The sequence below is a fragment of the Hetaerina americana genome, unplaced genomic scaffold (genome assembly GCF_022747635.1).
Source record: "Hetaerina americana unplaced genomic scaffold, ioHetAmer1.1.p SCAF_11, whole genome shotgun sequence".
NCBI lineage: Eukaryota > Metazoa > Arthropoda > Insecta > Odonata > Calopterygidae > Hetaerina > Hetaerina americana.
Window position 1 is genome coordinate 34,218,130 of NW_027286181.1, and position 14,594 is coordinate 34,232,723.

The window sequence follows — 14,594 nt, forward strand, 5'->3', positions numbered from 1 at the left end:
TCTTCTGAGTCTAGCATTTATGGGGATTGACAACCCAGCTTAAAAAATTCTCAGGAAAAGGAAATAAATGCTCACAATGAATAAAACTGGCGCTCTGCACTGAGATTTCTAAAGAAATTGGGATGAGTTTGGATTTAGAAGAATCTTACTGTCTGCAAAGATCACCAGAAGAGAGTAATGGGCTTTGGAGGTTATTTGGGTTTTCTATGAGTCACTGGTGTTTAAACCATCTTTAAAGAGTTCCTTGGGACAGTGTGTGAATGTGTAGTGAAATGATGGGCCTTGGAATGAGAATGAGGGAGAGAACCCCATGCATTCAAAACTTCCAAGATGAATTCTGGCTTACAAGAGATGATTTATGAACAAGATAAGGCGATTTCTCAGTGTCTCAGACCGAGAAAGATGTTATCTTATTTTTCGACCTCCATTAATATAAATTTAGGAAAAAAAATTAGCTTAACCTTCCCAGGGTAGTCCTTATTTCCCTCCTTATCTGACTTTCCCCTTGATGGGAAGGATGTAGGGGTAGGAGAAGAAAGTAAAAGGGAATCTGTATGTGGTGTCAATGTGTGTAGTGTATCTTTGTACTGGTGATGTATGTAGTTAATAATATAATAAGATGCCATCCATTGTGCATGTACAGCAATTGTGGCAACAAATCTTAACTTGGCAGACAACTTGCCAGCATAACATTCATGCTATGCCCATGGTTAGCCCCAAATATTTTTATTATAGCAGGATAATAATACTTCAAAGCTAAGCAGTACCTACATCAAAATCAAGCTTTAGAACATTGAAATTCATAGTTTGGTTACTATGACATTTTTATGTTATTATATTACACATTTAATTCTAGCACATATTTTTAAGCTATGATATAACCAGAATTAACATTCACATTTTATCTATTTCATGGTGAAAACTCTCATACAAGATTTTGATGGTGATGATGGGTTCTATTGTTGTGTCTGCAACAGTGAATTATCTTTTGCTTTTACCAGTCCTAATTTTGGGAATCATATTTTGGTTATTGAGAGGCATATATCTCCACATTTCTCGAAAAGCCAAAAGGATTGAAGGAATTAGTAAGTTTATGAATAGCATATAATCTATTAAAATTATGTATTTGATATATGTGATAATCTTAAAATCTTATTACATCAAGATTTAAATTAAAATAAATCCTATTAGAAAAGTGTGTTGCACAAGCACCTTGTTAATGCATTTGTTAGCTTCTATGTCGCCCGAGTAGAGAGTTGAAATTTTAAATGGATAAGTTGAATTCTGAAAACTGATATCTAACAATTAGTGTTCCCTCACTTTAGCTTTAACTTCCAAAAAGTGACTTTTTATGCAGCCATTTGCTATAATATTTCATTGGATTAATGCCTGGATATCTGTGTAATCATAAATACTTATGGATTCATTCTTTTTAAATATTTGATCATAATTTTTACAGCCAGGAGTCCCATATTTACGCACATTGGCAGCAGCCTACAAGGCTTACCAACAATCAGGGCTCATGGGGCTGAGAAGATTCTGCAAAAAGAATTTGACAATATTCAGGTTGGTACACAATTATATACAAATAGGCTATAAAATGTAAGGAATTTTTTATTCTAGATATTTGTTTAATTTAATACTTTTGAAACTTTAACAATTAATATAAACCAAAGTAATCAACCCATAGGTTGGCTTTGATGGGTGAATCAGGAGGTTACTGGGCGAGCTGACACTTTTATCTTTTCAGAAAGCAAATTTTATGGAAAAGACTAGCATCATAACATACCAAAACTGCTGCATTACATGTGTGTGTTTTATGAGAAAAGTCATGCTGAATTGATGTTGTTATTATTAGGGGGTGTACAGTACCCCTTAAGTTAGTGCATCTCTTACAAGAGAAATGATGAATCAATTTGAATGGAACAAAAAGGCAATCTGGAGGAAAAAGAGCAAGGGGGGTGTAGGGAGGCAATTTTCCTTTCCTTTAGTTGCATAGGAGAGCGTTTGATCTCTGCTTGTGCACTTACAATATTCAACCCCTCAATAAACAGTTCCAAACTTGGGTCAGGTTGAATCAGATTTATTCACTGCACCCAACATCTGGTTTGTATGCACCCCTCAAACTCTTCCCCCCTTTGGAAATACCTGTAATTTCCTCATTTCTCATGTGATGCCAGCAATCCAGTTAATGGGAATGCAAGGTGCCCACAAAAGTGTTCCTGAAAGAAGATACATCAGGAAAATGTTTGGGATGGTTCGATGAAAGAAATTGACTTATGGCTAAATAACTGCTTTTTATTTCATACCATTTATCATATTTTACTACTGTAAATCACATCATTGATTTTTATTGTTTTTATACCTTGTAATTAAATAATACTACTGGAAAATGACCACTATGCAGTGTTTAAATTCTTTTTATTACACAGATTATAATTAATTCAAAACAGGGCGTTTGATAGTAAAAATATTATATAAAGAATAAGAGTGGATCTGGATTTTGGTAGGGGATATTGTAGGGATGGATACCTTTGGTAAATTGACTTCAGTACATATACAACTTGCTATAAATATGCGCTTTATCCTTCGAAGTACATATAATTATTACAACAACAACATAAGCAAAAAAAGAAACATCCAAAGACCTGTTTTTATGACATTTTCTTGTTGCTCATCCAGTAAACTGAAGTTTTAGGTATGTTGGGGACAAATAAATGGTTGTTGGTAGAAATTTGAAGAGGGCAATACAATGGAATGCAGGAGATACTGAGATGTAATGGGATATTGAATACTGTGATTGGGGGGGGGGGCTGGAAAAGTCAGGTAAAGAGAGGAAAAGAATAGACATTTTGGATGTAATAAAGGGTGGTAGAAAGTCTGCAGTACTAAAGAATATTTTTTTTTAATGTAGCATGGAGATTAAAGATATTTTGTATCATGTTAGTTAGGGCTCAGATGGATGGTAATGTGTAGTGTCAGGGGTTCCTTAAAACCTCCCTTAAGCTGGTAGCATAATATAATAATAAAAATTAATTACACCCCAGAAACATTTTTTATGCATTTCAGATTTTCACAATGTAGGCATAGAATTTAACTCTAAATGCAAGGTACTTCAACCACTAGGAAAACCAAATTATGCCTTGGGTACCAAAATTATTGTGTGGAATTTTTTAGAATATATGCCATGGTTAAAGAGGCATGGGAAGAACTGAAGATAGGAATGAAAGTCGGAGGGGAATTGGTAAAATTATTTGGGTTTGTTGGTGACCAAGCTCTAGTTTGTCAGTCAGCCAAGAGGTTGCAAGCATTGCTGAGTGCATTGGAATTTCAGTGCCAATATTGAAATAGAAGGGCAAAAAATATAGCAGGTGGAACAGTTTACTTAACTGGGAAGTGTTTTGGGTCAAAATGGTCAAAGTAGTAGGGACACATGGAGAATAATTGCATTAGGCAAAGATGCTTTCTCAAGGAGGAGGGAATTAATGACAGAAATGTTGAGTCAGGATGTTAAGAAAAGGCTCTTTATAACTTTGATATGGAGCACAGTTATGTACAGCATGGAAACATGGGTATTGAAGCAGGGTGATAGGTATACATGTAGATTGGAGGCTTTTTAAACGTGGGTTTGAAGAAGGATTGAGAAGGTTAACTGTATATAAAGCTAAACAAAATAAGAAGGTGCTGGGCATAGTGGAGGAGGAAATGGGGTTACTGGGAGAATTCATATGGAGACATGAAAAATGGATGCTAGGATTATTGATTGGCAATGGTAAATTGAAGACTGTGATAGAGAGGAGAATGTTAGGCAAATGAGGAAGGGGTAGGAGCAGGATATGAATGTTGGATGGAATAAAGGGAGGAAGTGGAGCTTATTGTAGAGTAAGATGTTGAGTCATGTGTTTTGTTAGCAGAGATAAGGATTTATTTGGTTACTCGTGGCCATTCAAAACCTACCTTAACCAGTAGATTACCTATAATAATAATAATAATGCCCTATTAAAGACTTTGGTGGAGCATAGGGCTTTATGCATATGAGACCTGGTCTTTTGAAGCAAGAGTATAAACTTAGTTTGGAAGCTTTTGAAATTTGGGTGTAGCAGAGAATGGAGAAAACAAGTTGGACTGATAGTTAAACAAATGCTAAGGTTATAAATAGAGTGGGCAAAGAGAGGAAGTTACCGTGAAAACAAACAAATGCTGTAGAGGAAGTAACAAACTTTTTACCTAGCATGAAGGCAGGCAAAAGTTATGAAGGAGGAAATACTATAGGGAAAAGAAAGAGGAAGTTCTCACAATACTTGTAAATGACCATGAGGGTCTACCTAAAACTTGCTGTTAAATAGGTAGATTACCCTGAATGAAATGTCGTATGTTCAGTCCATAGGTTGAATAACTCTATTTCTGCAAGACACTTTCCTTGCCAAAAGCTTACTTTTTGCCCCTTTTGCTTCTTCCTCTACTGACTAGGGGCATGACAATTATACTTTACTTTATGTGGCATGTATCGAAACTCTAGATCTGCCTAATTGCAAATTCCTGCACTTACAATTATAAATAAAGACAACAGCTCATGGATACTTGATTTGACCATAAAATTCTTCTGGTTTCAGGATATAAACTCATCTGCTTATTATTTGTGCATAGCAATCAGCACTGCCTTTGGATTCTGCCTTGACATCATGTGCCTTATTTATGTGTTCTCGGTAACTTTTAGTTTTCTGTTATTAGAACAAGGTTAGTATATTTACTTGTCATACTGTTTAATCACTGTATTAGAATATAAAAACTAGAGTTCACATACATGACATAGTAATTTGAATACAATGTTTACTTTCTCCGTAGAGAGTGTAGGAAAGTATTTTTTTCACAAGAAAATCTGACCTCGGGATTAAAAAAAATAAATGTGTTGCGGCCTCTAGGACATGCTTTGACCATTTTCTGACAATATGTTTCTGTATCAAATGTTTGTGTTACCCTGAGCAGTACAAAATTTTATAATTGGTGACATTTTTACTAAGAGCAAATTGACTGCGTAGGTTTTAGACAACATCCAACTACCAGAAGCAACTCTCAGCTTTTATTTCAACATGTGATTGTTGTGCATCAAAACAAAATATTCAAAAAGAAGGGATCATCTGAGAACTTTTTATTTAAACTGATGAGAAGTTTTATCAAGCACCATTTTAAATTTCTCATAAAAAATAGTATAATTGAGTTATTCCAAGAAACTGTGGGAGATGCTGCAACAGTAACTTTTAACGGAGTCATCGGCTAATATGCATTTCAATGCAACAATTTCAGAGTGTAAAAACCGTTCACCTTGATTGTAATTCGAACCCGGATCCCTCAGTGTCCAGTCGAGTGCTTTAACCAGTTAAGCTATCAAGGCGTCCTCTTAAACTCGGAAATTTTGGCTGAATCCTGGTCAAGGCAAATGATTTTTACACTCTGAAATTGTCGCATTATAACTCAGTTATTAGCATGGACATTTTGAATCATTAGTATATGGATAAAGGATAGCATTTATTATTCTGTTCTCAATGTATAATATTCAGTGCAAAAGACTTAAAAAGATACCTTTCACATGGGGATTTTTTGCCCCTTCTGAATTCGGCCACCTTAGAAAACCAATTGTCATGGCTGACTCATTTTTCATAGTCGAGGAAATGCCAAATCCATTCCACCATGGAAAAAAATAGGTTTCTGAAACACAATGTATTTATAAATGCACACTAAGAAGAGATGATTTTGAGAGTATTCCTTCATTTGCCTTGCTAAGGCACATGGAAAAACTTTCATGTCTTGAGTAATACAATATGTTACTGCCAACTATTAAATACTGTCTTTATCTTGGTCATATTAAAGAAAACTATTACAAGAAAGAAATGTGCTGGGAATATTAAATTTAATTTCCATTAATTTGTTCTAGTAACATTAAAATTGTTAAATATCTTATAATTTTATGTTTTATTTGATTTAATTGATTAGTTATTATTATAAAAAGTACTCTTGGTTGGTCAGAAAGAATGAAGAAGTTTTAACTTAATTTAACGGCAAAAATTAATATGCATTAAAAGGCCAATTAGGCCAATAATAGTTCAATTTCTATGAAAGCATAGGTTGTAAAATTTTCTCATTGATAATTATGCAGTGAAAAACTTGAACAAATGCTCAAAACATTAAATTGATCAAAACTTGTATATATATAACTGGTCTTCCCCATAAGAAGGGGATTCAAGTTATCAATAAACTTGACATGTACTAATGCCGCTTAACTAAATGTTATTATGACTCAAATGACAGTTTGTCTGGTGAACTGTAACTGAAAGACACAACACACATTTAAGCAAAGATTCAGGGAAATTATATAAATATTCCCCATATTGTTGGTAACCAGCGAACAATATGGGGAATACTTTTTTTAGCTTGTTTTTTAGTTAGCCCTATTTGACTGAGAGAACATTAATTATTGTCACTCCATCTTGTCTCAGTATTACTTTATTCTTGAAGTTTGTAGGTTTTAAATGGATCTTACACAAAGTTAAAATCTACTATCAATGAATTAGAATCTAAACTTCATCTATGAAAATTTAAGTTTTGTATTATTCTGTTTTGCAGAGAAGCCACATAGGTAGTATTTTTCACCCATTTTGATAAGCTCAGGAAATTTTTTTGTTTTATTGGAAAGATCATCAGAAAAATTCCCAATTGGCCAATACATTACTCGTAGATTAAGAAGTATATAATAGAAAGGCCTCACATATTGACACACAACATAATATGTACTCTTTTATCACAGAATTTTGAAATATTTTTGTTTGCTTGTCCTTCAATTGCTACTGTCATGGATTTTCTTTGAACAATGGCATGAAATCTGTTGATTCATAACTTCAATATCAAGACTATCTCGAATCATTAATTTGCATTCTGAAACTCCTGAGCATAAACAGGACAGAAGTAAGTGATGAAGAGTGCAGCATAAAGGCAACTATGGTTTCGCGAAACAGATAAATTAGTGTTTCATATGTCTTTTGGTCTACTTATCATTGTCGTGCATACTTAATGTTTCAAAGTTTTGGACAGCTGATCCAATAATAAATGCAATGCTTAAAGGGAAAGAGTCATTAAGAATGTCCAGATTTTTTACCTGCAAAACCTTTCCAAACAAATTCTCAGAGAGGCACCTGAAATAATAATTTGATTCAAATGAATGATTTCGTTGCAGGGTTTATTGGTGGAAATGTTGGGTTAGCCATAACACAATCTATGCTGCTGACAGGAATGTTTCAGTGGGGTGTACGTCAAACAGCAGAAGTGGAAAACCAGATGACTGCTGTGGAAAGAGTTTTAGAGTATACGGATGTAGAAAATGAAGAAAGTCAAGCAAAAGTTGGTGAGAGCAATAATTGTGGTATATGTTTATTATGAATAAACACTGATGTAAAATGGAAATGTGGCTGATGTACAAACTTGTCTTTCATTAGTAGGTTAATAAAGGTATATATTTGTTTCTTGCAGATTCCAAATCTATCGAAGGATGGCCTTCTAAAGGAGAGATCTGCTTTCAAAATGTAGGAATGAGTTATAAAAGAAATGGAAGAATAGTTATACGACACCTAAATTTAACCATTCAAGCTTCAGAAAAGGTATTTATGTGTATAATTTTGATGACAGAGGGGTTTTAGGACTTTTGGTAGGGTCAGGCTTGGAGACAAGGGATCATTGATCTCCTGAAATAATCACTTTTTTGTCATGTCCACTTTTCTCATTCGTAGGTCCAAAAATATTTTTGAATGTATCCAACCAATAATTCTTTTTAGACTTTTTTCATCTGGGCATTAACCTAATATTACTTTTCCTTTAAAGGTGGGAGTAGTTGGTCGAACTGGTGCAGGAAAGTCCACTTTAATAGCAACCCTTTTACGCCTGGGATATATAGAGGAGGGTACCATTACTATTGATGGGGTTAACACCTGCCACATACATCTGGAAACCCTGAGATCAAATATTTCAGTCATACCTCAGGACCCTGTTCTTTTCTCAGGTACACTACGTTCCAACCTTGATCCATTTCAAGAATATGCTGATCATTTACTATGGAAAGCTCTTGAAGATGTAAGTTATTTCTTGAGTACAAATAAAGTACTTTATATTTTCTCATGGAGTAAGAATTTTATATTGTCTAAGGAGTACTAGGAGAATATGTGAGCCCTCAGTATTTTGTACTGAGGGTTAAATATATCAGGGTAGGGGGGCCAGCTCCTTTCCCTGTGCCGGTTATGGTTTCCCAGGATCTGGTACCTGAAAAATCACACAGTTTAGGTGCAGCTGAGGGTGCCCAGAGAGGCTTGCCTGGGAATCAAAACTGTGCCCTTCCGTCAAAAGTCCAATGCTCTACCCCAGGACCACTGCGACCCATGTATTTTAGTCTCTGGGCAACCTCAGCTGCACCCAAGCTGTGTGATTTTTCGGGTACCAGATCTTCCTGGGAAATCATACCCACCACAGGGAAAGGAAGTGGTCCCCCTACCCTGATGTGTGAATTTCACATGCCGTCGGGCTTAATATAGTATTGGGTGAATTCTACTATCACCTACCAAACCGACCTTTGGGTTGATTATTGTCCTTATGGTTTATAATGAAATACACTGAGAAGGTTATCACCGAGTGAGGTGAAAGCAAGTATTCCATAGCTATGAAGTCCTGTTTAGGGAGCTGAATTTATCAAGATTTGTTCTAATTTAACAGTCATAAAAAAGTTTCGGTAAACATAAGTTTTTCAATTTCTTCATGTGTCATGACAATCTCAACCAATCTGTAAAGTCCCATTGAAAGAATTATTTTTTCAACTTAATGGTTTTAATTCATTTTACTACATATTTTATTTATCCACAACATTAAAAGTAGACAATATCAATTCTTATGGAAGGAATTCATCAAGTCAAATATGTTTCAAACCTGCATCATAATAAACTTACAATGGCATTATCTACTAATGAAAGATTAGGGTTGAAAACAAATCATTTTTTGTAAGTTGAATTGTGTGGAGCATGAATAATGCCGATAACTCATGGTTATGTATTTGGCAATCAACCAATATTGTTGATATTATTCTTATAATTTCCATAAAATTGAATGGGGTCAGTTTTCTACTCCAATTAACACTTTAGAACATAATGTAATTTAGTAGATGCATTAATTATGGCTGGTTGAACATCTGTGTTACAAATGAATGCCTTTTAGTAAAACATTTACATAAGGATTTTGCAGTTGAGACTTGTCCTATTTAATGTTTGTAAGGAATTGTCGAGAGACTATTTATTAGTAGACTCATTATAGCTTCTGAAGTTGCTTTTAGTTATACCATCCAGGAACTAGCCACTATCTAAATAGGACAATGTTTTAGCTAATATTTGTGGCTTTGGGATAATTTTATACCTAGTAGCCAATTTATTTACTGAAACATATGATAGTGACAGACAGTTTATTCATGAATGACTACCTGGAGATAAATTTAACCAGTTATGATCAATTATTAGTCTGTATATGGTAATGAATAATATTTCTTTCATTTTTGAAATTTTTGAGGCTATAAAACCTTAAGAAATTAATACAAAGGAAGGATAACAAAGCTGGGGAAGAGGAAGTTCATAGTCCTTCCCTTGCCTTTACTACTGAATTGTAGTCAAGTTATCAAACCTACCTTAAAGCTGAAATGATTTCAAGAAAAAGAATCATTTCCATTAATAATGACAGAAGTGCAAGTTTAAATAAGACAAAATAATTTCAGTTTTGTTGGAATGGTAGAATAGTGATGAAAATGCAAAAATAAATTTGTTCAAGAATATCCTGAGTAAATATCTACAGGTGTCTGGATGTATCTATATTTCTGCAGGTGGAACTCAAGGAAATAGCATCTGAAACAAATGGCTTAGACACTGTAATATTAGAAGGAGGAAGAAACATCAGTGTGGGCCAAAGGCAGCTTCTATGCCTTGCACGAGCCTTATTGAGACAGAATCAGATTCTGCTGCTTGATGAAGCTACTGCAAATGTTGACCCCAGGTAAATGACTTTCTGGTTGCTGTTTTCTCCCGATATAGTGCTACAGCCCTTAAAAGCAAAAAATCCATTTAAAAGTTTATTTACTACTCTGTCCAATAAATAAGCGAACTGAGGCCATAAAAACTTTATTTTGCAAAATTTAGTCCACATCAACTTCGTCCCCTTTAAAGTACTCTCCATTTGTTGCTATGCACTCATTCCATCTTCTTTTCCACTGTTTAAAGCACCCTTGGAAGTCCTCGGCAAATAGGCCTCTTAGTTTTCTCATCGTTTCTTGCTTTATTGTGTCCACATCTTCCCAGGGATGTCCCCTCATCACATTTTTGCATTTTGGAAATAGGAAAAAAATTTGCAGGGGGTGGGATCTGGCAAATACAGAGGATGATCAAGGATGATGTTTGAATTTTTTGCCAGTAACTGGTGAACAATCATTGCTAAATGTGCAGGTGCATTGTCATGGTGAAGGATCCATCCATCATGTTCGGTTAAAATATTGCGCACTGTTGATTTTCCCTAATTAGTTCATCAGCTATCGCTCGGACAGTTTTTCAGCTATCTCTAAGGACAAGGGACCACACAGAATTAATATTGTCATCGACACAGGTGGTTGAAGGTTGTACCGGCCTTGCATCATCTGCGGCATCTTATCAGCCATCTTTAAAATTCTCAATCTACTTGAAAACGGATGTTATCTTCAGAGCATCATCACCATAAACAGCCGTCAATATTTCAATAATTTCTTGATAACTTTTATGGCACTTCACCAAAAAACTTGATGTTTATTCGTTGCTCCATGATTTTGTAAATTTCCATTTCCGACAAACTGTAAAAATAAGATCAACAGAAACTATCATAACTGGCACCATATGTCTCAACGATCTGCCAAGACAGAAGGTTCGTTGGGTCTCAGGCAAGTAGCACCATTAGTGGGTGGCGCTATAGTCTGCGTCATGGCCACCGGATTGCACATTTATTGCACAGACTATGTATAAATCAAATATAAAACTTAATAAACCTCTTTCAGTGATATTTTGAAAAGTATTAAATGTAGTAAATTTATTTAAATCAGAAGTTTGTGCAAGAATTATCAATGGTATCTTTTAGTATGGAGAAATGTGAACCCTAATTGTCTTTTGCCAAACTTTAGTATCTCCAATTTTGACCTAGCACTTGTATACATGCATGAATCAAGAAAATAATTTACTCCACGATCACATATATGATTCACCATGTCAAATCATTTATTTACAGAACAGATGCCTTGATTCAGCAAACAATAAGAGAGAAATTTGCAAATTGCACAGTTATCACTGTTGCACACAGACTGAATACTGTCATTGATTATGACAGGGTCTTGGTTCTGAATGAAGGCAAACTGGTGGTAAGTTCAGCATTTTTTTGTGTCGAATCAAAGAAGTTTATTTATGCTTTAATAAAGGTATAAAATCTTGGCGAGATTAAATGATGTGTGATTTATCAACTATATAATATATTACTCTATGACAATATTTACTCTGAAGTCGCCAAATTAATTCTTATTAGACATGATAATTGGGATTCTTGCAATATTAACCTGAGCCAAAGAATAGTTTTCATTCACATTTAAAATGACATTCTCCAAAATTATTGGTACAGAATTACTTGGAATTCCATTGCAAGTTATTGAATTGTCTTGCATGTTTCACCTGAACAGTGGTTATGAAATTTCTTTCCTTAACAGGAATTCAATCATCCACATATCCTACTACAGAATAGGGATGGTTTATTTTATAAAATGATCCAACAAACGGGCATAAATATGGCCAGAAATTTAGCTCGGATGGCAGAGAAGGTGAGAAATTTCAAGCATGTTTTGATTTACTAAGTGGCAGTCATGAGTATTTAATATAGAGATATATTTCATAAATCTGTATAAACAAAATTAATTTCGTTTTTCCAAACACTTGCAGAGTTAAAAATTACAAATAACTCTTAAATTTAAATTTTTCAAATGAAAATATTTTAAGAATCAATTAAGCTTAAAGAAAATATTTAAACCAAAAAAGCTGATGTAAGATAGTAGGTGCCTGCAAGTGTACCAAAATATAAAGCAAAAGTGAGTTTGATATGGCCTCATCAGCTGTATCTCATTTTCTATTCTGTTTTACCACAGATTTCTTGTAGTTATCTCTTTAATATTGCCCATTCTTTTCCTGTGGTCTCCCTATTTGCCTCTATTGTGGTTCCCACTCCAAAATTTTTCTTGATCAACATTGTTATCTATGTCTTCCCATGGCAGCAAAATCTCAATCTATATTTTTCCACAATTACTGTAACCTTCATATAAGCCCAAATATTTTTTTCTTTTGTTGTAGCTTCTAAATACTATAGCTTTATATAATGAAATCCATCGTAATAATTGCTAATTTTCATTTCTCTTTTTAGATTGTTGCCTGTGTTTCTGTCATGAGTGCTAATATGCTTAGGATGATATTATATTATATGCTTTCTTAAATGTTCTTATTGTTTTGTCCGCTATAGAAGGGAATTTCAATTATTTATAGCTTGTCCACTTCATACCATCCTTTACAAAATTTACCTATAACATCCTTCAACATGAAATTGCTACACAAAAATACTTAGTATAACCACTCCATTTGAGAAAATTTCCACTAATTGTGATATTGCTTTTGTTTCTCAAACTGCAAAATATTTTTCATTAAAATTTACTTAAGGCTCACCACATATAATTTTAATAATTTTCTCATCATATTGTCTTTATGAAATTTGTCGCATGCTATGATGAGATGCTAATCAGAAAATGAAGGACATAGCTGATTATTATTTATCATTCTCATTTTACCATACTTTTGCCATTTGTTTAGAATTTCATTGGTGTCCATCATAAAAGGGCTAATTTAAAGCATTTATGAGGGAAGAATTCAGTCATCAGACTTCATCAGATCAGTGTTAATTACCATTCCAAAAAAGGGAAAGGCAGCAATACGTGAAGACTACAGAACACTTGACTACTGAAGTCTGATTTCACATGCAGCTTAAGTGGTTCTCAGGATCATCAATAAGCAAATGGAGAGCAGGGTAAATGATAACTTATGGGATAATTAGTCTGAGTTTCGGAAAGGGAGAGGCACGCATAATGCCATTGCGGTAATGATGTCACTAATATTGAGGAACATAGAATACAGTCATGAAGTGTTGTTCTGTTTCATAGATTTCAAAAAGACATTTGATAGAGAAAATTGGGTAGAATAAATGAATGTATTGCAGAAAATTGGAGAGACTTATCTGCAGCCTATGCACGTCACAGGCAGCTCAGGTACAAGCGGTGGATGGAGAGTCCAGATGGGCAGTGTTAGAAAGAGTACTAAGACAGGGAAGTCCACCTTCACTTGTGCCTTCAATGCATATGTTGAGGAAATTATTTTATAGGCATGGGAAGAACTGGAGATAGGAATGATAGTTTGGTGGGGAATTCATAAAATCAGTTTGTGGGTGATCAAGCTTTGGATTGTCAATCAGCCAAGGGCCTGCAAACTCTACTGAATGCATTGAAAAGCCAGTGTAATAGTATAGGATGAAACTAAATGTAAATAAATTAAAGGTTATGGAGTTTTCCAGGAAGAGTAAATCTAAGGTAATGTTAAAATAGCAGGGTAAAAACTAAAGCAGGTGGAACAGTTTATCTATCTAATAAGTGTTTTTGACCAAAATGGTCAAAGTAGCAGGGACATGAGGAGAAGAATTGCACAAAGCAAAGAAGCTTTCACAAGGAGGGAGTTGATGACAATGACTTTAGGTAAGGATATAAAGAAAAGGTTCGCCAAAACCTTGATATGGAGCATGGTTTGGTATGGTGCAAAAATACCGCCATTGAAGCAGGATGGAGAAGGTTAGATGGACAGAAAGGAAAGAAAATGAGGAAGTGTTGGGTTGGGTGAAAATGAGGGGGAAGAGAAGGAGTTGCTGATACAAATCATAAGGAGCCAGAAAAAATGGATGCAGAGTATATTAATTGGCAATTGGATGTTGAAGAATGTGATACAGAGGAGAATGTTAGGCAAGCAAGGAAAGAGGCAGGAAAAGGATAGGGATGTTAGAGAGAACAAAGGGAGAAAGAAAGTATAAGGATTTGAAGATGGACCTAGGGTAAGATTGGATGACTGGTTGTGGTTTGCTAAGAGAGACAAGTCAATTGTCATTAATATTTGGTACTTCATGTCCATCAAAAACATACCTTAGCCAGTAGATTACTGATAGTAATATTTTTCATGAAGTTGGAGATGATCTGCACCCTGGATGTAATACCTTAATTGGCTTTAAAGTGGTTGATGGTTGTTAAATTTCTATTTTACCTTTTGTTTCCATGTCATGATACAGGATTTTTTTCCAGATATATTTATTCTTAAATCCACTCTGATCTAACACCTGATATATATATGTATGATATATGATGTGTGAATTTTCACACGCCGTATAGGGCTTAGTACTGGGTGATCTCTACCATCATCTACTTAACCGACCTTCGG

General features: G+C 34.6%; 1 protein-coding gene across 1 annotated transcript in view; it reads left to right on the forward strand.

Annotated features, from left to right (window-relative positions):
* LOC139701123 (probable multidrug resistance-associated protein lethal(2)03659) overlaps window positions 1–14,594 on the forward strand; it is a 52,196-nt gene that overhangs the window by 36,886 nt on the left and 716 nt on the right. The window contains exons 17-25 of the mRNA XM_071599700.1: window positions 935–1,085; window positions 1,460–1,566; window positions 4,614–4,737; window positions 7,229–7,381; window positions 7,501–7,649; window positions 7,870–8,118; window positions 9,899–10,068; window positions 11,320–11,449; window positions 11,789–11,899. Of these exons, the coding sequence (XP_071455801.1) occupies window positions 935–1,085; window positions 1,460–1,566; window positions 4,614–4,737; window positions 7,229–7,381; window positions 7,501–7,649; window positions 7,870–8,118; window positions 9,899–10,068; window positions 11,320–11,449; window positions 11,789–11,899 (1,344 nt within the window). The remainder of the gene's footprint in view (window positions 1–934; window positions 1,086–1,459; window positions 1,567–4,613; window positions 4,738–7,228; window positions 7,382–7,500; window positions 7,650–7,869; window positions 8,119–9,898; window positions 10,069–11,319; window positions 11,450–11,788; window positions 11,900–14,594) is intronic.